Below are 27573 nucleotides of genomic sequence, written 5' to 3' on the forward strand. Positions count from 1 at the left end.
GATTGGGTCATTTATGAAGTACTTTGGTAAAAGTAGTTTGACAATCTCCATTACACCAAGAATCACAAACAGAATAATCCAAGTTCCAGCGTTGAATGGTTGATGGAAAAGTTCGACAACATTCAGGGGTCGTCCATTGGGAACCATAAGCGATGACGAGGTGGTAGCTACATTGAATAATGTACGATGCTTCACAGATGCTGACAGATTTTGGAATATCATCCAATCCAGCGAAATTGACAGATTTTTGTCAATTAAACATCGTCTAAAACACGTATTTACTGCAGCTAAATCTCCGAAACATGGACAATGGACATATTCTAAGGAGGCATTCAAATGTTTTGCCGTGATTTTCAGCCATTCAATATCGGGTCCAATGGGTCCCGTACGGAGCATAACAACTTTTGTGCTGGGGTAAATAAAACTGAATCTGATCGCTTGGCCCTTCATATTACGCGTTGCATCTATAAACAGTTCATCAGGGTCAGCAAACTTGTTTCTAGATAGCGAAAAGGATCCACTCGTGTCATATCTTAGAAGTTGGAATACCGATAACTCAAGGGTTGTGACTTTATAATACTTCAGTGCATACAGTAAGCTTGTCAACAGCTTCACGGAGTAAACATGTCGGTTGACCTTCGCCAGCAATAGAAGTCTGCTGCTGGAATCCCACACACCAAGCGATCGGATGAACTGCTTTGGTAAATTTTTCACGATATTACGGTCCCCCAGATGGATAACTATCAGTGACGGGTTGTTGGGGTGCATCTCGAAGGTGTATTCGAAAGCATCCGTCAGAATTATTTTGGGGACATGATCTAGCTGAGTAGATTTCAGTAATTGTCCTAGGAAGTTGTCATGTGGCTCCCAGTGGCACAGCTCAATAAAAACTGCGTTGAATGTAGTGTGTTGATTTGTCGCCAAGTAACTAATGGAACTGATGACGTATTGAAGGATTTCCAGGTTGATTTGTGGTTGGGTAGCCGTCTGAAGTAGTGCTTCTGCGTACATGGTGGTTCAGTCTAGTAACTATTTTGGGATACGCTGTTATCATCACATCGAAATTTTTCAAACTCTAATAACACTAATGGTCTAAAGAGTGAAGCTTTTGAATGTGAGTCATTCAAAATGCATATCGGCAACTTTGTCATACCATGGGAAAGTGAATTATATGTACTTGACATACTTATCAACTGTTGGTGCTTGTCAACGATGCCAGATCTAACTAGGTGCACTTACATGCATTGCGTAATAGACACGTACCCAACTTGGAGTAATGTTTGTACAGCAACAAATTGTAACCTGGGAACCTATGCATTTCCAATATTGATACACATTTAGTCACAGTTTACCTACTTCGTCCCAAATGCACTACTGGAGTTTTTTTTTTTTTCTTCTAAACCATAGGGGGGAAAATCTGCTCATCAGACACCCTAACAGGAAGGTTAGGGTAGTGTGGGGTTAAGGCCGTCTTCTACAACAGTATTTAAAGCCAGGACTACTCTCTCCTCGACCCACTAAAACACATTCCTATGGTCGCCAAACCCTACGTCTCTCCGGAACCACCAAGAAAGTATTGCTTCAGAGAGGAGCTAGTGCTCATCGCACCCTCAAGGTTAGCTGCGTAGCCTAGCAGCAACGAACATCGATGACTCGCCCTGGAGAGTCCATCACGGTAGCATGCTGGCGTTTAGCCAGTTTCCCGAGTGGTCCTCGCCACTCCCTTTGTCCTCGGAAGGTGGGCAGGGTCAACTCTGCCCGCGCCCAACTGCTTTGCAGGCGTCAAGAACTGATTCCACGGTGATCAATCCCGATCAGTCAAGAACTGATGCCCACGTGCAACCCGATCTGACCTGCTGAAGGCAAGGGAATCACTACCCTTCAGGCCCTATCAGCTGCACCAGAAGGTTGCTGACAGCAGGGTCTCCACCTGCCCCGACCCTTGCCAAGGACCCCTTTCCAACCGCGGGCTCGGATCCAACCCAGTATACCGACGCCACGACAGCACCGCTACCGGGACTTCCTCTCCGCCGCCACTTAATCGCTGTAAGGGTCGATCTCGACCGCAGAGCACCGGTATGACCTACGAAGCCGACTTCGAACCCCTGGACCACTTCTTGTACTGCATCTGGACTAGCCATTCTCCGAGTCCACGCGCCACCTCCTCTGTAGCTCCCAGACGATATGGGTGATAGCCGTTGAAACGGCGTTCCAGCTAACCTCTGGACCAAATTGTCCGGAGTTGTGTCCTCCCCGCATGTGGCAAACATGCGGTCACGCATTGTGTGAAAACGCGGGCACACGAACAAAATATGTTCCGCCGTTTCCTCTAAACCATTGCACACTGGGCATTCGGGAGAATCCGCATGCCCGAAACGGTGTAGATACTGTCGTAAGCAACCATGACCTGTAAGGACCTGTGACAGGTGGAATGTAACTCCCCCATGGCGCCTATTAATCCAACTATCTACCCTCGGTATCAACCTATGGGTTCACCTTCCTTTGGTGGAACTGTCCCACGCGCGCTGCCATTTGACCATAGAGGCCATCCTGACAGTCCTGCGTATGCCTCTTGTGCCGCGCATTTCGAAGCACTCCATGTCCTCACTGATAAGAATGCTGATAGGCACCATACCAGTAATGACGCAGAGAGCGTCGTGTGACACGGTACGGTACGCGCTCGCAACCCTCAGACACATAAGCCTGTAAGTACTTTCCAGCTTCCGTCGGTAGCATTCAGTACTTAGCGCGGTACCCCACGCCGGGCCGCCATACCTAAGTATGGACGTAGCAACACTAGCCAGAAGCTTGCGCTTACTGGCGTACACCGCTGAGCTATTGGACATCATCCGGGACAGTGCCGCAATAGCTGTGGAGGCTCTTTTACAGGCATAATCGACGTGGCTACCGAAGGTAAGCTTATCGTCGATCATCACGCCCAAGTGCTTGACAGAGCGCTTCGACAGGATAGTGCACTCTCCTACACTGATCTCCGTCTGCTGCGCCGACTGCATGTTGTTAACAACCGTCACCTCTGTCTTGTGGTGAGCCAGCTCCAGTTTCCTGGACCGCATCCACGCCTCCACAACCTTGATCGAGTGGTCGGTAGTCAGCTTCACCTCCTCGATCGTTTCACCGTAGACTTCGAGCGTAATATCGTCGGCAAATCCGACAAGCACCACTCCCATTGGGTACTCTAACCTCAACACCTCGTCGTACATGACATTCCATAACACCGGACCCAGGATGGAACCTTGCGGGACTCCTGAGGTTATGTGAAAGCACTTCCGACCCACCTCCGTGTCGTAGACTAGTACACGATTCTGAAAGCAACTTCCGAGAATCTTGTACAGGTACTCCGGTATCCCCAGACGCAAGAGCGCATCGGCAATAGCAGACCAGCTGGCGCTATTAAACGCATTCCTTACATCCAGAGTCACTACCACGCAAAAGCGAATTCCCCTCCTCTTAGGCTCGAGTGCTTTCTCGGCGGTTTTTGTAACCGGCAAGATAGCGTCTACGGTGGACCTCCCCTTCCGGAAGCCATACTGGTTGCTCGAAAGACCATTTACGCCCTCAGTGAACCTCAACATTCTATTGAGGATGATCTTTTCGAGCACCTTCCCCGCCGTGCCAATCAAGCATATTGGTCTATATGCCGACGGGTCTCCGGGTGGTTTCCCCGCCTTTGGCAATAGTACCAGGCTCTGCCTCTTCCAAGCTTCCGGGAAAACTCCCTCGTCCAGGCATTTCTGCATAGCAGACCTGAACATCTCGGGAGCCTCTGCAATAGCTACTTTTAAGGCCAGGTTCGGAACTCCGTCCGGACCTGGGGCCTTACCTACGCTAAGGGACTTAGCTATCCCCGCAAGTTCCACATCGGTGACCCTCCCCTCATCGCCAGCCCCAGTCCCCGGCTGTCCTACGAAAGGGGGCCAAGGACTAGGATCATGACGCGGAAAAAGTCCTCCATTGATCCCCTCCAACATCTCTGGAGATTGCTCTGTAGGAGGCATCACACCTCTTGTCTTGGCCATAACGATCCTGTAGTCCTGTAGACCCTGTGTCAAAAGATCATGCAAGATTACCTTTGTATGGGTCTCCTCACATTGCTCTATTTATGGCAATGAGAAGGCGGACTCTCTCGCAAAGGTGGGCGCACAGGAAGGCGATATCTATGATAGAAGAATTTCACATGATGAATTTTTCCATTTTGTTCGCCAGAGTTCTCTTCAACGTTGGCAAAATGATTGGCGAGATGACCAGCTGGGACGGTGGTTACATTCCATTATTCCTAATGTTTCTTTGCGAGTGTGGTGGTATGGTTTGGATGTAAGTCGCAATTTCATTCGCGTAATGTCAAGACTTATGTCCAACCATTACTCGCTAGACGCGCATTCACACAGGATTAACCTCGCGTTGAGCAATGTTTGTTCTAAGTACGGTTCCGGTTATGATGACATCGACCACGTAGTTTGGTAATGCCCGGATAATGACGCCTCCAGAGCACTACTTTTGGATACCCTTGAGGCCCGAGGTAGTCAACCTTTTGTTCTTGTGAGAGATGTGTTGGGGACCCGCGATGTCACATATATGGGATGTATTTTCGACTATCTTCGCTCTGCTGGTATAAAAGTTAAATTCGTTAAATTTTCTTCTCCAGTTTTTTTTCTCTGTTTTGTCCTCTTTGTGTTACCAAGCTGCTCCTGGCCATCCGGAAGACCAAGTCCCACAACAAGTTGCTACCAACACCACAAGGCACCGAATACGCTAGCAAGATGCGATTCACCCCCGGATGGGCTGCAGTGAAACCTTTGGTCCAATCCTTACCTTATCCGTCCCTCAAAATGTGACCTTCTAACCTCGAGCTGCCACGAGTACCCTGGCTTCCACCCGTTACTAACAGATATCATTAAAAAGTTATTACTCAGTATAACGTATATTAATTCCAAAAATGATCCTCGGCTTCGTAAAGCGTTATACGCGATTCAGCCTCAAATAAAAAAAAACTATATAAAAAATACCTGCAGAAACCTCTTGAGAAATTTATGCAATAATTTCTGGAAAAGTTTCTGAAAAAAGTTAGAATTTCTAAAAGAATCTCCGCATCTTTGTGAAAAAACTTCTCCTTGAATTGCATTTTTGGCTTTCTCGTACACCAATCTGTACCGAAAGGCTTTATGTTCACTCCAAAAACGAAAATTGGATGGAGCCCCCGGAGGGGTCAAGTCTTATGTACCAATCGACTCAGCTCAACGAGTTGAGATGATGTCTGTGTGTATGTATGTATGTGCGTGTGTGTGTATATGTACCAGAAGTCACCTCATTTTTACATAGATAGTAAATATGAACGGTTTTCAACGACCAATGGTTCATTCAACGGGGTATATTGTCCCATTGTTTCCTATTGAAAAAGGTTTGGATCGGTCCAGCCGTTCCGGAGCTATGGCCATTTAGGTGTTCCGGGCCGGTACCCCAGGACGCGGCCAGATATGAAAATGCAACAAACCCATGCATGCGACCCATCAAACCACGGCATTTTCGATTATCTGATGCACGGTAAGCAGGATAACAGTCGCAGACTATATCTGAACCGGTAGCATTCCGGAACCGGTTCCAGGTGTCCCGCCGGAAGTGACCAAATATGAAAGTGAATCAAACCCATGCATGCGACACATCAAATCGCCGCAAAGCAGGAAAATATTCTCAGACCATATCTGAATCGGTAGTATTCCGGAACCGGTTTCGGGTGTCCCGCCGGAAGTGGCCAAGTATAAAGTGAATCCCATGTATGCGACACATCAAATCGCCGCTTTTACATAACCTGATGAATGATTAGCTGACAAATAGTCTCAGACCATATCTGAACCAGTAGTATTCTGGAACCGGTTCCGGGTGTCCCACCGGAAGTAGCCAAATATAAAAGTGAATCAAACTCATGCATCCGACACATCAAATCGTGGCCTTTTCGATAACCTAATTGTACGGTAAGCAAGAAAATAGGCTAAGCCCACGTTAGAATCTACTGATAGTGTTCCGAAATCGGTTCCAAGTGTCTCGCCGAAAGTGGCCGAATGTAAAAGAGAACCAAACCAATATTCGCGACGCATCAAATGGCTTTTAGGTATCCTGATGAACGAGAAAAAATATCTCAGATCGTACTTGGGAAAACACTGGCGGTCAATTTGAATAGGTTGTTTGTTTGCTACGATTCCTATGCAGTTTCGACCTATTTAAATCGAACGCCAGAGCTAGTAGTGTCCCGGAATCGGGTCCGGGTATCCTTCCAGATGTGGTGAAATGTAGAAGGGAACCGAACCCCAAACATACGACACATCAAATCACGGATTGTTCGATTATCTGATGTACGTAGTAATGTGTAGTAATATTTCTGGTTCCGGGTGTCCCGTCGGAACTGGTAAATGTAAAAATGAACCAAGTAAATGTTCCGGAACCGGTTTAGGATGTCCCACCAAAAGTGAACAAACATAAAAGTGAACCAAATCCATGCTTGCGGTACATCAAATCGCTTTTTTTTGTCAGCAACATGATGCATGGACAATAAGAAAATAGGCACAGTCCACATAAGCTTCTACCGATAGTGTTACTAGTTCCGGGTAACCTGATTACCAGTTTTACATAAGCTCAGACCACATTCAAATATACTGGTAGTGTTCCGGAATCATTTCCGTGTGTCCCGTCGAAAGAGGCCAAATATAAAGTATACCAAACTCATGCATGGGACACATCAAATATTGACATTTTGATAAGCTAATGAACGGTTAGCAAGAAAATAGGCTCAGACTACATAAGAGGCTACCGGTGGCGTTGCAGAAGCAGCGTTGGATACTTCAGCAGAATTACGAAAGTGAACCAAATCAATGTAAGCGATAGATATGTGTAAGAGAACTGAAAACCTAAAATAAACTAAAGCGATCTCATTAAATCGCACCAATTCAGATTACTGAGATGTAAATATACAGTAGGATGGGCCAATGTTGTATGGAAAAAATCGAATTCAAGCGCATTAGCCCCGAAGATTTTCTCAACCCCCCTTTTGCGTCTAAATTTACTGCGCAAAATTTAGATGCGACTAAAGGGCGAGCTCTGTAATGAGGTTGAAATTTGAATGAGATTTAGTATTGGCAATTCAAGTTACTACATTACAAATTTTTCATGAATCTTGTACTCAATGATAATAAAATATAGCCTAAAGTGTGCAGAAAAAAACTCAATGTGATGTGTAAAAAATGGTAAATCCTAGCTTGTAAATGTCATCTTGGTATGGATCGTCCTCCAGTGAAGATGGTCAACCAGTCAACTGAGAGAACTGATATTTTCAACTCTGCCTATATGTTGAACATTGTAAGTGCTTCAATTCGATGATGACTTTGGTATAATTCTTGCTTTTCTAAATGAAGTATTCTCAGCATTCAGAAATTCGTTTGTGGTACAGTCCCGGATCGCAAGATTGATAGCGTCGACGGAAATATCATAAGTACATATTCGACGAGAAAGGCACTATCACCACAAGGTGGATTATTCTGGGTTTTTAAAAAAAAAACGTTTGGAGGAACTTCTGGAGAAATCCGTGGAGAAATTCTTAGAAGAGTTTTCAGCGAAATCTCAAGAAGAAACTCAGACAAACCTTCTCTTTTTCTTGACCCAACTAAGGCGCTGTCCATAAACTACGTAGACTCATTTTCGGCCATCTCAGACGTCATTTCCCCCTCGTAGATATTGGTTTATACAAAGCTTTCCAAATTTATTGGCCAGAACCAAACCCCCCCCCCTCCCAAGAGTCTACATAGTTTATGTACAGCCCCATACGTCCAACCTATAGAGTAATGCGGGGCAAAAGTTCGCAGTGGGTCTTTTTCTGAGCACAAGTTAAGAACCCAAACAAATCTGTATGGGTTTGACACATAATCAGGTCAGTTACTCGTCAATAAAAATTGGATTGATTTCGTTATGGTTTGGCAGAGTTATGCAAAAAAATGTGTTTCGAGGTGTTTTGATAGAATTTTTGGACCTTTTCGAATAAGAATTTGTAGTAACAAGAAGAAGAAAAATCTCATAACCTCTTGACGTCGGAGAATCGTTATTCCATAGTAGTTCGAGAGGTGCACTCGAATAAACAATAAACTACTAGTGCTTCTTACAGAAAGAGACATTGTTAAAACCTCTACAGTGGGGCAAAAGTTCGCAGTAGTTGTGGGGCAAAAGTTCGCACTAGGTTTCTGAATCTAGTACATCAATATAATTACAGAATCTTTGAAGCAATGAAGATTTCGTATAGAAACTACTATATATGTATAATATGTGTAGTATGCATCCAGAAATCGTTCCGGCAGAGGGTTTGAACTTAGTTTTGTGAGAAGTTCCATTGTAAGACAAACATTATGTTAACCCATTTCAAGAAATGAAAAATGATCAAAAACATTTTTAAACATTTTCTTCGTCATCCTCGTTGTGTCTTTTCGTATGTTTCTGAAGTTCTTATGTTCATCGACTCTACCGGGGTCTTTCATAGCTTAGTTTGTAAATTGACAGCTATAACTCATCACCATACTGACGGGGATAAGATTCGATTACGGTCCTGTTCAACAGTTTTGCTGCATATTTGTTTTTTTTTTGTATTTTGTATTTTGTATTTTGTATTTTGTATTTTGTGCAACATGTATCTCTATGATTACCCCACAATGTATTTTGGCAACTTTCAGTAACGCTGGAAAGGACAGCTCTTAGTTAATAGTTGTGGAAGTCTTCATAAAACACATTGTATACAAAAGCTGAACACCAGGTCGTATTCCAGTTGGGCCGTAATGCTAAAAACAGAAGGAAACAGATTTCATGGCTAGATTGAAAAGACGAACATGAATTAACATGCAATAAAAGAAACATCACACAAATAAACTACCCTGTACAAGGTGCGAACTTTTGCCCCGCATAATGCGAACTTTTGCCCCCACTATGGGGCAAAAGTTCGCATTGGAGTACTTGTTTTAAAAATTGTATTACTAAAACTACAAAAGTAATGCCAAAAAATCTAGTACTACATTTTGAAGGCAACAAGATAGGGACCCTTTTAACGAAGAAAAATGAAATTGTTTTCTTTTCGTTTATTAGTTATTTTGTGAAGTCTGTTAGGTGCGAACTTTTGCCCCGCATTACTCTAGATTTCCAATATTCCTTCTTCGTCCCAAATACACTAGTAGGGTTAAACTTTCAAAAACGGAAGATTGCCAACGGCATAAATATTTTTTACAATGTCGATACTTTTTCTCTATTTTTATTAAAACTACCTTTTTAGGGACTTTTCACAAGAAATCAACCAAATGTGCAACATTTCCAACTCAACTAATAAACATACGTCTATTCCTTTGTGTTCATGTTATAAACCATATGGATAGATGTTTCTCATAATAAATTGTCATCAAATTCACCTAAAACCCCAACCGACCATGCCTCCGAACATTTCTCAGAAATTCCACCAGGAATACACATCCGCTGCCGAACAACCCGACTCCCAAGGAAATCCAAGCCGGTGCAAAGTCCGCAAATGTGATCAAATCGTAGTTTTCGAACGCTTTGTAACCCTCTCGGTGCAAAAATTGACGGGCGGACGTATGAATTGCCGATATGGTGATCCCCTGCATTTTTTCCATCAGACCACTCTCGAAGAACACTCGCTGCGTCCAATGGAACCAAGGTATCAGAGGGGAACGAGTCTCGGTAAAGTAGTAGCCGATTCTCATGCGCAGAATTTCCGGCATCACTACGTATCGTTTTCGCCTTAATACCAGGTCATAATTAAAGGGCAAGGCGAGGAGTAGCGGTGCAATGTTCGCCCGGGATAGATAAGCACTAACGCCATCAAAGTCATACGTTCCGTTGACCAATTGATCTTCGATTAAGCTGTCATTTTGCACTTCAGTCTGTAGATCAGCTACGACCGGTATTTTGGAGTTTACCAGCTCTTCAAGTGTTCCAATTACTTGCGTAGACGGTCGTTCGGTCATCAACGCTACGAGTTTTGCCTCGTAACCACTAGTCATCAGATAGAAAATAATGATCAAGCTGATGTAACAAACTTTCTCGTACCGACCTGCTGCGTGCAAGTTGTATCTTTCGATGCCGCAGATGCTCAAGAGAATCGGATCATTTATGAAATGATTCGGTAGAAGTAGTTTAACAATTTCCATCACAGCCAGGGTCACGAAAAGAAATATCCAAGTTCCAGCGGAGAACGGCTGAAGAAATAGTTCGATAATGTTCAAAGGTCGTCCATTAGGGACCAATACAACGTCAGAGTTTGGTTCCATACCGAACAATGTTCGGTATATGCCAGGAACCAGTTTAGAATAGGTCATCCGATCCAGCGTAATTGACACTTCGTTCTCAAATAAAAATTTCACGTAACACTCATCTCCCACTAGGACACGACCAGAACAGGGGTTTCTTAGACGTTTTAGTGTAGCATTTAAAAAGTTAGCCGTACTTATAAGCCATTCTGCATCGGGCCCAATGGGTCCGAATATTGTCATAATGCAGTTCAAACTGCTGTATCTTAAATTATACCTGATTTCCTTGCCGTTCATGTTTCGCATGGCATCTGTAAAGAGCTCACTTGGAACCACAAAGTCGTTTGATCCATACAAAGATCCACTCGCATCGAATCGGACAATCCCAAAGTAGAATATGTCAACAAGGCTAACTTTACGATACTTGAATTGGTACAACAAGTCCAGAAATAGTTTAACGAATCGTCTGGTTCGATAGTTGTACTCCACTAGCACTAGAACTCTGCTAGAAGGATCCCACACTTTCAGGGACTGGATAAACTCCACTGGCAACTTGTTATCAACGTCACGTATCCCCGTATGGAACACCAAAAGAGACGGACTGGAGGGATAAACGTCGTAACCATACGTGAAAGAATCCGTCACAACGAGCCTGGGGATATTCTCCAACCGAGCAGATCTCACCAAGTGGTCGAGGAAATTATCGCTTGAAACCAAGGGACAAAGCTCAACGAAGAAACTGTTGAATGTAGCGACTTGGTGTGTCGCCAAATAACTGATTGCATTGATGAGGTACTGAATAATGGTTACGTTGAGCTCTGGTTGGGTAACCGATTGAAGTAGAGCTTCCACTCGCATGGTGGTTGAATGGGTATTACCATAATGAAAGGATGTGTCATGCATTTTCATTTGCAGAAAGCGTGTTGTGGACGATGACGTTTCTTATCGTGTGAAGTATGCGATTAAACTTCATATTCCAGTGTCATATTTAAGGTTAATTATAATGTCAATTGAAATTACAGTATGGGAGTTACATTGTAGTTCCTTATAATCTGTACTGTCTACTTACAATCCACATTTTTGAAATCATACACCTGTCGAAATGAAAATAGGACCACCATAACGATGATCTGAGGATATTACATAAATACACCTTTTTTGTGGTGTTCCGACGAGACCCCTCGTCGGCCTCGTTACCGATCAACTGTGAAACGAAGCAATACCGGATATAACGTAGAACAGGACAATTACATATCAAATGATACGAAGTTCCATAATTGGACTCACAGCTATCACATACAAATGAATCAACTTTTTGAATATTCGCTGTGATAGCTGAGTCGGCAGTGGCCAGTCAATTCTTTGACCAGAATGCTGCAATTCTGCATTGACAGATTTATAAGATACTTCGCCACCCTTGGAGATGGCTCAGTACAATACAATTTGGTTTGACGACATGACTCCAAACTATTTTGGTATTGCCTGTGTTGAGTGGCAGCCCAGGAATCTGAAGCTTTACCCAACACTTCGATATCGGAATAGCTAGCTCAGGGCCAATGAGGTCATGTGAGGCTTCAGTGCGAGCTAACTCTTCAGCCAATTCATTTCCAGCGATGGAAGAACGGCCATACAAGGTGAACAGCGTTTGCTGAATTCAGCTCCCCGATTTGAGTTCGACAACAGATAACTACCTTCGACCTAGAGTTGGCCGAAGCAAGTGCTTTAATAGCAGCCTGGCTATCTGAACAGCAGTATATTACTTTGTCCATTACGTTTTGTTGAAGTGTCGATTGTACTCCGCGCATGAGAGCAATGATTTCGGCCTGAAAAACGGTGCAGTGTCTATCAAGTGAGTAAGACTGATACAGCCTTAGCCCACGAGAATAAACACCAGCACCTGCTCGACCTTCGAGAAGGGAGCCATCAGTTTAACATACGATACCATCTGAAATACTTCTTTCCAGATATCCAGATGTCCACTCCTCCCGGAAAGGGAATTTCGTGGAAAATGTCCTATATGGGAAATTACAAGCAATTGTAAGATCACTTGGAGCAAGGACAATTTTGGCCTAATTCACCAAAAGTGGAAACAACGAGGTGTGTGTAGAACTGCGGTTCACAGGAGTTTCCTCTAGTAAACCGAGTACCCATAGGCGGTAAGTACAAAAAAGTGCGTCTTGTTTGAGATGAATGTGTAGTGGGGAAACGTCAAAGAGAACTTCGAGCGCTGCCGTGGGAGTTGAAGAGAACGCTCCAGACATCGCCACTAAGCACATCCTTTGGAGATGGCCTTTTGCCACTACACAAGACATCCATAGGCCAATATTGGCCGAACAACAGTTGTGTAAATCCATCTGATGTACTTGAGTTTTAGACCACAAGTTGTACCAAAGGTTCGCCGGCATTGCTGATGCGAAGGCCATACAAGCTTTCTTGATTCTGAACTCAACATGAGTTGTCCAGAAAAGCTTGGAATCAAGAATGACTCCAACGTAATTTACCTGTTCTTCTTCTTCTTTATGGCTCTACGTCCCCACTGGGACTTGGCCTGCCTCACTTCAACTTAGTGTTCTTTGAGCACTTCCACAGTTATTAATTGAAGGACTTTCTTTGCCTGCCATTGCATGAATTTGTATATTGTGAGGCAAGTACAATGATACACTATGCCCAGGGAGTCGAGAAAATTTTCCCGACTGGAACGGGAATCGAACCCGCCGTCTCCGGATTGGCGATCCATAGCCTTAACCACTAGGCTAACTGGAGACCCCAATTTACCTGTTCAGTCACATTGATTTCCGAATCAAAGAGACGTAAAGGTCGAACACCATTACGGTTTCGCTTTTCCGTGAAAAGAACAATAGATGTTTTACTCGGATTTACCGAAAGGCCATATTGGCGACACCAACCCTCAACTACCTGAAGAGCGTTTTGCATCAGGTCGAAATGGGTGCTGATGCACATACCGACTAACAATGTTAGATAGTCGTCGGCAAAACCATAAGTAGGAAAACCGCTATTATTGAGTTGCCTCAATAGCGTACCTACTACGAGATTCCACAAAAACGGTGATAAGATCCCTCCTTGGGGGCATCCACAAACACTCAATCTCCTAATCGCCGCTTGACGCAATGTCGAGAAGAGATGTCGGTTTTTGAGCATTTGGTGAATCCAATTGGAAATCATTGGAGATATACCATGATCCCGTGCGGCTTCCAATATGGCATCGAAAGGCACGTTGTCAAAGGCACCCTCGATATCTCAGAAAACACCCAAGCAGGATTGCTTTTCAGCGAATGCCTTTTCGATATCGTAAACAACTTTGTGTAAAAGAGTCACTTTCCAGATTGGTAGGCATGTTGGTACACATGAAGAGGCACGTTGGCCAGATGAACATCACGGATGTGATAATCGACAATGCGTTCTAAGCATTTCAGAAGAAAAGAGGTCAAACTGATAGGTCTGAAACTCTTCGCTTCTTCATACGACGCACGACCCACTTTCGGAATAAACTTTACAGTAGTATCCCGCCAGGATTTGGGAATATACCCTGTAGCAAAACTGCAAACAAGTAGTTGTTTCAAAACATGTTTGAAATGATCAAATCCCTTCTCAGGGCCGGATTTAAGGGGGGGCCAGGGGGGCCATGGCCCCGGGCCCCCACATTTTAGGGGCCCCCACAAAATGTTACTTGAGAACCGAAAACAAGTAGTGCTAAAAACATCTTGATTTAATTTTTATTACAAGTATTTCTATTTACTCTCAAGATGTGTGTGAAATATTGTGCTTCAAATTAGAAAATAGCAGATATCTGCCTTTTAGTAAAATTTCAAAGTTTTCCAGAAAGTGGATTTTTGAGGTTTGAATTGATCACTCTTGTGAATTGCACAAGTTATTTTACCGAAAATACATGAGAAAATCTTCACCTGAATTCTGGATGAAATCTTAAACGCTATGGAATAGAGAGTCGAAAGTTTCTACTAAAAATTCGTGTTTATTTCTGTCGAAAATTATCGGTGTTATTTTTGAAAAAAAAAATCCTACGTAGTTCTTTGAAGATTTGCAAATGTTTCTATCAGAATAAAGAAACGTTTTTTGAATTGTAGAGTTTGATTTCGCTTACCAAACATATAAATTATTCAAATTGAACCTCAGAATTTTTCTTTGAAGGAACTAGCAAGAATTTTAGGTCGGATTTAGGCGGAGATAGATCCGATTTTCTTTAATATAATTAAATCCATAACTATTTTTTCTTCCTGGCTTGTGTAATTTAAGGCTAACTCTTAACAAATCCATAGGTTCCTTATGAAAATGGCATTAGATATTTGTGGAGAAATTCTTGAATGATCCTGAAACATTCAAAGTTTTGCAAACAATTTTTGTTTAAATTGGCCAAAAATTCGTCCACCAAAGATTATCATGAATTTTTGCTTATATTTCTATTCAAAGTAAAACAGAAATTCCATCAGGAACTCATTATAGATTTTCGATGAAATTCCCTCAGTGGCTTTAAGTAGAATTTCCGCTAAAAATACCACTATGGACTTTTTGCCTCTTGAAGTTTCACAAGGAGTACTTAACAATTACCTATTCTGCGCGTTCTCCAGAAACTTCTCTCGAAGTAGCGTTAGGAATGTTAATGCTTAAGATCCACAAAAAAAGAAATCTGCTAATCGGTCAGAAACCCTATAGATTTCATCAATGATCCCGCAGAAAATCTATTTGAAGGCTTTGCAAGAACGGCCCAGATAGCGCTATAAATTTTATCCGAAATTTATCGAAATTGTCTCCTATAAAGTCTATTTTCAAATTTCCTTAAGGACTTTCTCATGAATTTTGACTTGTTCAATGGAATCAATGGAACACTGTCGGATAAAGCGTTTACAACCGTCTTCAGACTAGATTTTCATATCTGCGCCTCTGTTATGCTTAGTTTATAGTGGATGCCTTTTTTCTAGTTGCGCTTAAGCTAGATTAAATTCTCGCGTTTAGTATCATACAGGCGTATCTGCAATGATCGATTTCTCTTCATCGATTTTCTCTTCGAATTATTCCGGGGAATACGACCAATATTCGGATGATCTCTCGGTGCGTTTCGGTAAAGGACGACTAGGACAAGCATCTAAAACAACAAAAACAACAAAAATGATTTGCCGCCCAAGTTATTAATCAAAGAGAAAATCAATGAAGAGAAATCGATCATTGTAGATACGCCCGTATGATACTAAGCGCGAGAATTTCTTCAATAACAGCCCTATTTTTTGGAAGAGTTCTCCATATTTGCTAGATTTTTCTACAATGAAAAAAAAAATATTCTCTAAAAGAGGGCCCCCACAACACTGTGGCCCCGGGCCCCCACATTTGTAAATCCGGCCCTGTCCCTTCTGAAGCAAAATAGGATAAATCCGATCTGCCCCAGGAGATTTGAAAGGAGCAAAGCTATAAAGTGCCCATTCATTCGATTCTAAAGTTATGATACTCCGAGCCGAAGCTAAAGAATCATAACTACAAGAAAAGACATCAGGTTCATCCGAAGAAGTAATATCCACACATCCGGGGAAGTGTGTACTGAATAAACATCCCAAAACTTCCTCATCAGAGGAAGTGAAATCACCATTTGGCAAACGAAGTTCGTTCACTTGGAAATCCTTAGATTTTGCAAGGATTTTGTTCAACCGACTGGCTTCACTCACACTGACTGGAAACATTTGTACAAAGGTTTTTCCAGCCGGATCGTTCAGCAGACCGGAGAGCTTTCTGGTAGGCCTTGCGAGCCGACATGAAAGCTTCCGATCCAGCTGAACGTCGTCTGTTCCAAATCATTCTACATTGTTTCCTGAGCTTTGCCAGATCAGAGGTCCACCAAGGGGTTCCTCTTGTGGTCTTCACAGACCGCAGAGGGCAAGCTTCTTCAAAGCTTCCATGATGAAGGCCGTTGTAGTATCAACGGCATCATCTAGATCACTTGGATTGTCAATGGATGGTGAATATCCATGAAATTTGGCTGCAACCAAATCGGTAAAAAGATCCCAGTTGGTTGACCGGGGGTTCCTGAAACGCAAAGTTTTCGAAGTAAAGTTCATATGTGCAAACAAGATGTAGCGATGGTCAGATAAAGATTCTGCATCTGACACATGCCAATTGGTCAGCTCGTGACTAATTCTGCTAGAGCAAAGCGTTATGTCTAACACTTCCTCTCTACCAGATACCATGAAGGTTGGGCGGTTGCCTATGTTAAGTAATCCAAGATCTGTACTACTCAAGTACTCCATCAAAATGGAGCCTCTTTAGTTAATGTCTGAGCTGCCCCAGATAATATGGTGAGCATTAGCATCACTGCCAACAATTAGCGGAAGGCCTTTTGAAGTACAGTATGCGATGACTTGTTTGAAAGCATCCGTAGGGGATGGTTCATCATACAATAAATAAACCGAACAATAGACGTATTTCCTGTTGAGGTTTACAACAGATACATCAATTGTGATAACACATACATCTCTGGTGGTTAGTTCGGAGATGAGTGTAGCAACTATTGCGTTGTTGACAAGCACACAGGCTCGAGGCATGACACGCGAGTTTGCCATTTCATGTTTACTGAAAGTAGCAAACACTGGGCTCACAAGGTTTCTAAAACATATCCGAAAACACTTTTCACAAGGTTTCCTAGATAGAAATTCCCCTTACGAAAGTAAGGTTCTTGGACCAAGGCCACCTGAGCCATTTTGCATAAGTCTGCAGAGATTGATTGTTGCTGTTCTTTTATGCTGAAGATTGATCTGAGCTATCCTAACCGTAGCCACTACCCAAACTAGGTAAGATTGAACTCTTCGCAATGACAGCACAACAAAGAACAGCAGCAATAAAGCCAGATCGGTATCGATTGGAAAACGCCAAAGGCGAGGAGCATGAAATGAATCTTCTAATCAAATCTGATCGATTGATATACTGGTTGGCGTGTATTTAACAACATTACAATTTTTGGAAACAAAAGTTTGATTCTCGCGCAAAACGTAACGCTTGAACCGTGTCACATGTTCGATAGAAGTAAACTTTACATGTCTACATTTATTTATTTTATTTATTTATATATATACATGTTCTATACCAATATCAAACACGAAGGATATCCTTTTTTGTGTTTAAACAACATATCACTGAAGTTCAGGGGTACTTATGTGAAATGAAAAAAAATAGCGAAAAAATCCTTGTAGTTCTGGTGAGATTTGAACCCTCTCTCCAATTTGCTAGACAAGGCACGTTTACTAACTTCGCCACAGAACAGTCAAACGCCTGACACACACTGATTATTTCTCTCAAAAGTCATGGATTGATGGTGCTGATAGACAACAGTGTCGACGCTAAAAATAACATAGTTCATAGTTTCTTTTAAAGAGTCTTGAAAGTGAACATCGAAGGATCGAAAGTAATGGAGAGTTGTTAAGAAATTCGTGTGTGCGATGAACATTGAATTTAAAATTGTAATCTGTTGGCTAACGCGATCTGTCTTGCGAATTTGAAAGTATTGAGTTCAAATTCCATCGGAAGAATATATTTTTTTCTTTTTTTCCTTTGTCTATTTGACTGTTTTTAAACACATTTGTGTTTATGAACTTTACGCATTTCGAATGTGGATTTTTCTTCCTAGCACAAAAAATTCTTAGGTATATATTAGGCGCGGTAGACATTTAGAAAATGCACTACTCCGAAAATAGATTTCTCTTAAAATCTAAATTTTGAAAAACATCCATTTACGTTAAATGATAATAACTAATCTTTCTTTCGTACCAGCAATATTTGAAATCATTGCCGGTCGATTTTGCAAAGAATGTTCAAAACTCATCATCCACAAAGCTCATGGAGCTGAAAATGATACTCATTGTTTGCTCACTTATGGTGATCATTGAGTACTATTTTCAATTTCACGTGCTTTATGAGTTATTGGATTAGATGCAAGATTTGAAAATTCCTAGTAAAAAATGTGTACATAGGCACATTTCACATCAATCTTAAAAACCTTTCTAGAGTTTACTTAGATGTTTCAGCTTGTTTTCTTTGCGTTAACTTAGCATGGGTCCATTCTTGAAGCAAGAATCGATACTAACTGAATCTCCATTTTTCTTTTCATCCATAGAACTCTTCGATGCGTTCCTGGTCTTCGGGGTGCCGGTAAACATTGGGACCCCAATGCTTCCAGTATGGAATCCGAAGGTGATGTCCTTCCAGACTCGGATGAAACATACGCACAGGTAATTAATTCGTATCAGTCTAGTATCATACATTTCTAAAAATCAAAATCTGTTAACTTTTCCATTTGTGCAGGGCAAGGACACCGATCCGGTCAAGAAGCGCAAAGTCAAACGGAAGGTCATCAAAAAAGTCAAACCCAAAGCCAAAGCGGAAAAAACGGAAAAGCCCGACAAGCCTAAACCGCCCGCAAAGAAGATCAAGAAAGAAGTCAAAGCGCTGCTTTCCGATGCAGAGAAGCAGCAGGACGATGAGTCCAGCTCCTCATCCGCAAGTTCCGAGAAAGCTCCCATCAAGCCGAAGTCCGATGAACCGAAAAAGCGCAAACGGGAACCCAAGGAGAAGAAAGAGGTGGTGGAAGTCCTGGGCAAGAAGCGCATGGCGAGCTTGAACGCCACGGCCATGCTGGCCGCCACATATGAGGTTCAGCGGATATTGTACCGCAATACGGATTCCGATTCGGACAGCCCGGCGGAGAAGCCCAAGGCCAAGAAGGCCAAAGAGCAGAAGGAAACGAAAGACAAGGAGTCGGTCAAAGCGGAAGAGAAAAAGTCTTCGAAGGCGGCGGTGAAGGACGCCAAGAACGACGAAGAACATGAGCCTGCGGAAGGTTCCGCCAAGTCTGCCGAGAAAGACAAACCTAAAGAAAAAGAGAAAGAAAAAGAAAAAGAGAAGGACAAGCCAAAAGAAAAAGACCCCGAAGTATTGCTAACGGTCAAGACGGAACCGATGCGTGACAAGAAAGACGACACCGCCGCTGAGGTTAAGCGCGAGCTCGAAGAGGTAAGTTGTTGCGAGAAAGGTGTCAAAATGCTTTGTAATCGGGTCAAATGGGCAATTATGTGTTCTTTTTTCCCTCGCATTTTCCTCTACAGCCCCGTCCGGTTTCGAGCAACGTCGTCATCGCACAAGACACAGAGGTAACCATTACCGGTGTGTATGTTAATTCCGGCCTGGGGGCAAACCAGGAAGCGTACTGCAAGATGCAGTATCGTGTGCAGCAGAGCGTCACCGAGGAACGGTTGGTGCGTCCGGGCGAGGCACCACCGAAATCCTACACACCGCTGACGGCGCTCTCCAGCATGCGGCCACCCAACGATCAGTCAGGTGAGTCACTCACTGCCTTCTTGTTCATTCACTTATTTATCGTGTCGAACTAATTTTGATTGATGGCAGTTTGATTCGGAGTCCGGACAAACCGGTGATGTTACGGTTCAAGTCCCTAAGGAAATGGTTGATGTAATCGAGCTCGATTGGAGTTTTGTTAAAACAAGTTTGACAATATCAAATTACATCACTTTTGCCATACTATGAGTATTAAATCGTCAAATATTTTATGACGGATTTTAATGTGTGTATTTGCAAGGTGGCCCAGACTTATATGAAAAACTTTACCTAGGATATAACTTGAACGTTGGACTCTTGCGGTCTTCGACAAAGTTGTTTGGCATATAGTCACCTACAAAAATACCAAAGGGTTTGAATATTGAACGCTTACAGCGCCACCTAGCGGCAAAATTCGAAAATTTAAGATTTCTGCATACATTTGGTCGAGTGTAGAATTTGCATTTAAGTTAAAATACACATTAATAAAAACTATAAAAAAATACATTTGGTCAGGATTTCCTATACAAACTTCAAGCGCCCCCTTAGGCTTTATCGATTTTGCTCAAATTTTGAACGTAGCTTCTGGGAGTTCAAAACAACTGATTCAGGAGGTAAGACTTGGCATTTTTCAAAATTTTTGTTTCTCATATATGTGTGAGCCACCTTACTGGACTCATTATATGTCTAAATGATTGATTTAATCTTCGAAATTAGCGCTATTCATTGCCCGGAGATCCTGAATCAACTAGGGGTCTACTGTAATAGTACATATTTTTGGGGAAAATGAGAGATTCCAAATGAATTTTTGAAGAAATTTACGAGTTTTATATGAGTTTTGATTTATAGACCCTGCTTGATTGGTTGGAATATGAATCTGACAAAAATATCAAACTATAGAGACATACATTTAACGGTTTTCAGAATTGTTTATGTGTCTTCTGCAGGATTTTATAAAATTTGATAAAGGTTACATTAGTTTTTCTGCAGCAATTTATAACAATGTAATAATAACTGACGAAGTTCCGATAACTTATAGTTTAAGAAAATTCTACTAGAACTCAGAAGGGAATGCAGGCACTTCATTTAAGGTATTGGTGAATTAATTAAATTATACACACGAGTCACAAATTCCACCAACCATTTTTTTTTTTCAATTATTCTTTAATAACAGAATTCCGGCAGGATAATAAGAAATCACCCTGGTAATTTATTCTAGCCATTCTAAAAAAAATCAAATAGTAATTCCATTGCAAAACTTGTCAAAAGTTAGGCCCAGTTTCGTGTTTAAAAGGAAACGTTCAAGAAGCTCTTGACCGATTCCTGGCAGAAACTTTCTACAGAGACTGCCATTCGAAATGTCATTTCTTCTGCGATCAAAGCAAAAAGGGTTTATTGAGCGATTCAGGCATGGAATTTCCTATGCATCAAGATAGGCCGAAAAATTCCTACTGAACGTCGAACAGCGTTCTAAGAAGGAATTTCATCATGAGCTCTTCTGCCATTTTCGTCGAAAAAATTCCTGTAATTTTTGTTAAAGAAACTCTGGTCTGGCAATTTTTGCTGAAATCCGTCCGACAATTCTTTTAGGGATGCCCAGGTAACCGATAAGCATTTGAAGAAGCAGTATATTAGTCTTATATTCGCATTTAATCTGCTTGCTGCCCTAGCATAGCAGTTTGACAGCTTATATACCCTTAGTTAGCATTCAAAATGCAGTTCAAAAACCTTTAGCTGTTATGTAACATTTCAAATGCACATTTTGGTTTGGGTTTTAAATATTCCAAATGCCATATTAAAGCCATAAAACTGCTTAACAATAATGTGTGGCTGCTATGTTTGAGGCACTCAATTCTTTATATTTTCATATTTGTTTCGCATCGTCGCGTCTATGCAAACTATTATCAACGTCTGTTGAGGCTACTTTATGTGCCCAGGTAACCAATAAGCACTTTATTAAGCATTATTTCAGCATTTCACGCGCTTTTTCAACTGGTAAATTAATGCCACTCAGCCGTATATGCGCCTTTAATGCTACTTAAATGCAGGTTTTGGCCCAATATACTGCTGCTTAAGTGCTATACCTTCAGGAACTTCTTAAACAACTGTCAAAATAATAACACGTTGACTGTAACGCCTAATTAGAGACAAACCAAAATAGAAAAAAAAAATCGCCCCTCTCACTCCACTCCTCCACTTGCTCTGTCATTTTACACTCTCACTCAGTACGGCATATTTTTTTTCTGGTAGGTGTTTTTTTCGCTGATTACAGACGTCGATAACAGTTTACATAGACGCGGAGATGCGACACAAATATGAAAAACGAATTGAGTGCCTCAAACATAGCTGCCACACATTATTTTAACCAGTTTTGTGGCTCTAATATAACATTTGGAATGCTTAAAACCCAAAACAAAATGTGCATTTAAAATGCTATAAAACAGCTAAAGGTTTTTGATCTGCATTGTGAATGCTGATTAAGGATATCTAAGCTGTCAAATTGCTATGCTAAGGCAGCAAGCAGATTAAATGCGAATATAACACTAATGTACTGCTAATTCAAATGCTTATTGGTTACCTGAGTGGTAAAAAGATTACTCATGTCAAACAAAACATGGCGTAGTGAAAAAGATAATTTTTACTTTCTGTTTATCACAGACATTACTTGATTGAATGCACCTTAGAAAATAAAGACTGTTTAAGTCTATATTTTTCTTGTCTAACAGCCAAGTCAACTGTACAGCATGTGGAGCACCGAAGATTTTAAGGAATAGAACGATTTCAGCATACATAGTCAATATTTGAAAACATTCTACATCTTGAAATCGAGGGAAAAGGTGGAAACATGAACCTCCCGTATCAAACGATTTTAAAAACAAGCTATAAAAGGAGTTTCCTTCTAAAAAAAGCCATTTCCTGAAAAATTCATACTGTAGATTTTGAAGCATTTATTAACCCATTTACGCCCAGTGATCTATTTATAAATCAGATGCCTCGAACGCCCAGTGATCTATTTATAGATCAGTAACTTTTGCGATAACTGCGGAGAAATGAAGCATTTTGGAAGACTAGTGTCTTCAGCAAAGTTGATGAGGAGATCAAGGATTCTCCGATAGTACGTAATTAAGTACGTATTCGCTCCAGTACGTGGCGCTAGTGATCATGAAGCATTGTGCTTTGATAGGTGTTTCGTCAACAGCCATTGTCAATATCGTCGCGCTCGTATCTTGAGAATCCAACTGCATAGAAAAATTTTGTCTTCAGCAAAGTTGATCAGGACATCAAGAGCTATCTGATAGTGAACTAGTTGGTTCTAGGTTCATCCGTTAGGTGGCGTTAGTGAGTCCTAAAAAAAATAAACCTCTGTATTTCGAGAATCCGACTACATAGAAGAATTTCGTCTTTGACAAGGTTGATCAGTACATCAATAGCTATCCGATAGTGAACTAGTTGGTTCTAGGTTCATCCGTTAGGTGGCGCTAGTGAGTCTTAAAAAAATTAAACTTCTGTATCTCGAGAATCCGACTACATAGAAGAATTTCGTCTTCGGCAAGGTTGATCAGGACATCCACAGCTATCCGATAGTGAACTTGTTGATTGTGGGTCCGTCCGCTAGGTGGCGCAAGTGGGCTCTAAAAATTCTGAACTTCTGTATCTCGAAAATCAGACTTCAGAAAAATATCGTCTTCGGTAAGGTCGATCTGGACATCACAAGCTATCCGATAGTGAACTAGTTGGTTAAAGGTTTATCCGCTAGGTAGCGCTAGTGAGTTTTAGAAATTCTTAGTTGCTGAATCTCGAGAATCAGGCTTCTTAGAAAATTTACTTCTTCAGCAAAGCCGATCAATACATCAAGGGCTAACGGATTGTTAACTAGTTCATTCCAGGTTTTTTCGCTGGGTGGCGCTAATGAGCCCTACAAATTCTGAATTTCTGTATCTCGAGAACCAGAATACATAGAAGTGAAATAGTTGGTTCTGGGTTTATCCGGTAGGTGACGGTAGTGAGCTCCAAAAATTCTGAACTTCTGTATCCCGAGAATCCGACTACATAGAAGAATTATGACTTCGACAAGGTTGATCAGGACATCAAGAGCTATATGAAAGTAAACTAGTTGGTTGTAGGTTTGCCCGCTAGGTGGCGCAAGCGGGCTCTAAAAATCTGAACTAATATTGGTAAAGTTGTTATGTTGAACAAAATATAGTATAGTATAATTAGTTATTAACTTGAACTCAATGATAACGTTATTTTCGATAACGTGCTATGTGCTGTCAATTTATTATCTTTACTCGGGTTCATTGTGACTCTCATCTCAAAAGCATTCGTTTGGATCGAACGTGTCTCTGGAGCCGACCTAATGATAGGTCGGATTCATGCAAAATAGCTGTAGATGGATAAATTGAACGTAATTTGATCAATTAGTGCCCAGCGATTTGGTTAGAGACCAGAAGAAATCAATGCCTAATGGTCTATTCACAACTTAGTAAGTGTTGAGGATAATCTTTGGCGCTGTACAAGATAACGGTTTGTGGCGGCAGAGGGTGAGCAACGTGCTCGCTACGCTCTGCGGTTGCCAAAGCCAGAAGGACACGGTGGGCAGGATATACTTCTAGAATGCCGAATATCAACTAATTATATATAGAAATTATAAGAATGATGCATATTGGAATGCCACATAAATGTTGAAAACTATCCTTTGATAAACTAATAGTAGTTTATTTTAGTTATCATACGTATACTAATGTAAACCCTTTCTGGAACATTTCAAACAAAAACTTTTTTATTAAGAGAATATCAACTATTCCTTGCATCACGATCAGTCATCTAAAATAGATTTACAAAGCTCATAGAAATAAGGCAGCTGCACAAAAAAAAGAAAGATATTTTTTCAACGTGCATATTTGTGTGTATTAAAACGAAAATTTCACCGTAGATTTCCATTTAAATGACCACAATAACCTTCTTTTATGGTTCTATTTGCTTACACTCTGGTTTTCTGGACCGTTGCTATCGTTTTTCCCATATCGCTCGGTGATCATTTGCCTCATTGAACTAATAATCTGTATGGAACCTCAGTGACGTCCAAGATATTTCCTCTATGGAGCCACCATCAAGATCGACAAGTTTGCCGCTGATCGGTGCGTACCTTCTCCTTAACCCATCTATGCTTGGAATCGTCGCAAATCGATTGGGCCAGTTTCCAGCTACTCCGTGGTTGGAGACCTGTATTATTAGCTCAGATGGCAGAACCTTCAGGCCGCTGGAGTTGGCCAACAGAAAACGTGAGCGAATCTTGATTTGCCAACTTAGGAAGGTGGAGGCCTGGAACAAATGATGAACTCGGTTTCCACCAGGGTTTCACCGTATGGTTTTCGGGGAGCGTCCGCAACCGTTCCAATTGCGATTCTCACTGAGCGAAAAAGACACTGAGCGCCCATGTGTAGCACGACCGGTGTGGTGCTAAATGACGACGCCATAATTTGTTTTTTCACGCTGCTTCTCTAAATTATTGTTCGCACTCTGGAAACACGTTCGGTGGTTGTCGCTGTAGGTTTCAGCTGATGAACCTCACCATGCAATGGAACGCTGGACTGCCATGATGCACGATTCAGTTCACAGGTTGTAAACTACTACTTCGATGGCCACAGAACAAGTAACGATTCTGCGGAATAGAATTGACTACAAAACCACACCATGAATCCTCCTTTTTCACTAATCCACCTCTCTTTAGGCCAATTAGGCACAGAATGTTGCTAAGTGTTGTGTATTGGCATCTAAACCGAAAGAGAGACGGGTTTGTGAAAAACGAGTGTTCATGGTGTGGCTTCAGAGTCAGTTAGGCTTTCTATTCCGCAAATTCGTTACTTGTTCTGTGGCTTATTTGGTTAAAGCGCCGGTCTAGCGAGTACGAAGTCATGGGTTCGGATCCCACCAAAAGGCGATTTTTTCACAAATTTCATCTCTCAATTTGTCAATTATCAACATTATGTGCCTTCTACTTACATGTTTTAGCAGTATGTTTCAGTCATTCCAGCAAATCTGGTAAATGTCAGTAAAGGGCAATATCATTGTGTTTGGATGATTACTAAAAAAATCACTTGGAATTCAAGTGATTAGGGCTATGCTAGAATCCCGGGTAAAGATTATATGAATCCTACCTTGACCCTGTTCCAGTGATTTGATTATTACTTGAAATTTCCAAAACTGTTTTTCGAGATATGCCAATTTTCAAAAAGTTTTGAATTTTCGTAAAAAATCAGCGCTACTGTCTTCTGTAAATGGAAGTATTATTTCATGATTAAAGGCCATTAGAGTAAGCCATCAAGCCAATTGTGATTTTCCCGACCTTACACACACTATAAAGTAATGAAAATTTCCATTTTACAAAAAGACATCACGATTACAATGCTTGCAAACGTGTCACTCGTTGGCACATGAAAACAATTCAGCTATTTACCATATTGCTACTGGAGAATTCCCCGTTCCCGGAATTCGCTTCCCACATTGCTGCAGCTCGATGAGCTGGTTTGTCGTGTCACTTTATGAAATTAATTAAGGCAAAACAATGTACCCTTGTAGAACACTTCCCCACATGGCTATCATACAGCTGCACGGGCACTGTCACGACGACAACGTGGCAACCGTTCTCGTGTGAATGAAAATTTCATTAAAAGCATTTGCAGCGCTTTCACTGAACTAGGAGGTATCTGCTAGGTCACACGACGACCAGAATGTGGAGCACATCATCAATTATTGATAAGTGTTGTTGGTTGGCTCTCGGATCATCCCGTCGAGTGCTGTCACTACCACGATGAGCTGAGGGACAAAAAAGAGTGAATTGAATGTTGATTGCTGGGAAGCACTAGTGACTTAAATTGTTTCACTCGAATATTTGGTCATGTTTTCTGTCATTGGTGTAGGGTCCATGCGCGTCGCTGAACGACTAAATGACATGACACCACATGCAACCAGTCATTATATCATAAACCACAAACAAGAGCTCTTTTAGTTTTCCACATTTAATTACCATTATCGACGTCACCGGTTACTCCGAACAAACATCATATAAAGAGAGACAACTGCGATTGAAGTCCTTTCATTGAAACTATTACACATACCCCTCACCACCCTTATTCATCACAAATGCATTGCCACACTTGATTACAGCTCTCTCGACGCCACCGTTGTTTGGTCAACCGGCCCAGTGCGACTCTCCCCTGGGTCTGGTGGGACCGCCCAGGGGCTTCTATCCACCGTCGACATCCTCGTCGGGCAGTTCCAGCGCGTTCTGTGCTCCGATTCCCCACGACAGTCCAGGTAAGTCCCAATGCTAGAGCAGAAGATTTGAGTATATCACATCAATATGAGGGAAAATGGGAATTCACAGGGTGGAATGATGACACTAGGAGAAAAATGTGCTTCAGCATCCGATAGAAATTCCATCTAGCGAGTTCCATCACGTGATTTTCAACTGACCGTGGAGGTTTTTTTTTTGGAGAATGTGTTGAGCTTCGTGGTTCATTTATTTTGTGGGTTAGGGCGTGCCTTAATATGGTGCAATTCTAGATACATTGAAGTTATTTTTGGCGGAATTCACAATTTATTTTTAGCAGACTAGAAGACTAGAAGACTAGAAGACTAGAAGACTAGAAGACTAGAAGACTAGAAGACTAGAAGACTAGAAGACTAGAAGACTAGAAGACTAGAAGACTAGAAGACTAGAAGACTAGAAGACTAGAAGACTAGAAGACTAGAAGACTAGAAGACTAGAAGACTAGAAGACTAGAAGACTAGAAGACTAGAAGACTAGAAGACTAGAAGACTAGAAGACTAGAAGACTAGAAGACTAGAAGACTAGAAGACTAGAAGACTAGAAGACTAGAAGACTAGAAGACTAGATGACTAGAAGACTAGAAGACTAGAA

The 27573-nt window shown here is 41.7% G+C and overlaps 1 protein-coding gene across 1 annotated transcript in view; it reads left to right on the top strand.

The window, feature by feature from the left end:
- Window positions 1-27573, top strand: part of LOC109401326 (titin-like) — a 279091-nt gene that overhangs the window by 19352 nt on the left and 232166 nt on the right. The window contains exons 2-5 of the mRNA XM_062861231.1: window positions 18433-18547; window positions 18621-19328; window positions 19421-19652; window positions 26817-26966. Coding sequence (XP_062717215.1) covers window positions 18433-18547; window positions 18621-19328; window positions 19421-19652; window positions 26817-26966 — 1205 coding nt within the window. The remainder of the gene's footprint in view (window positions 1-18432; window positions 18548-18620; window positions 19329-19420; window positions 19653-26816; window positions 26967-27573) is intronic.

This window comes from Aedes albopictus, chromosome 3 (genome assembly GCF_035046485.1).
Source record: "Aedes albopictus strain Foshan chromosome 3, AalbF5, whole genome shotgun sequence".
NCBI classification, from domain to species: domain Eukaryota; kingdom Metazoa; phylum Arthropoda; class Insecta; order Diptera; family Culicidae; genus Aedes; species Aedes albopictus.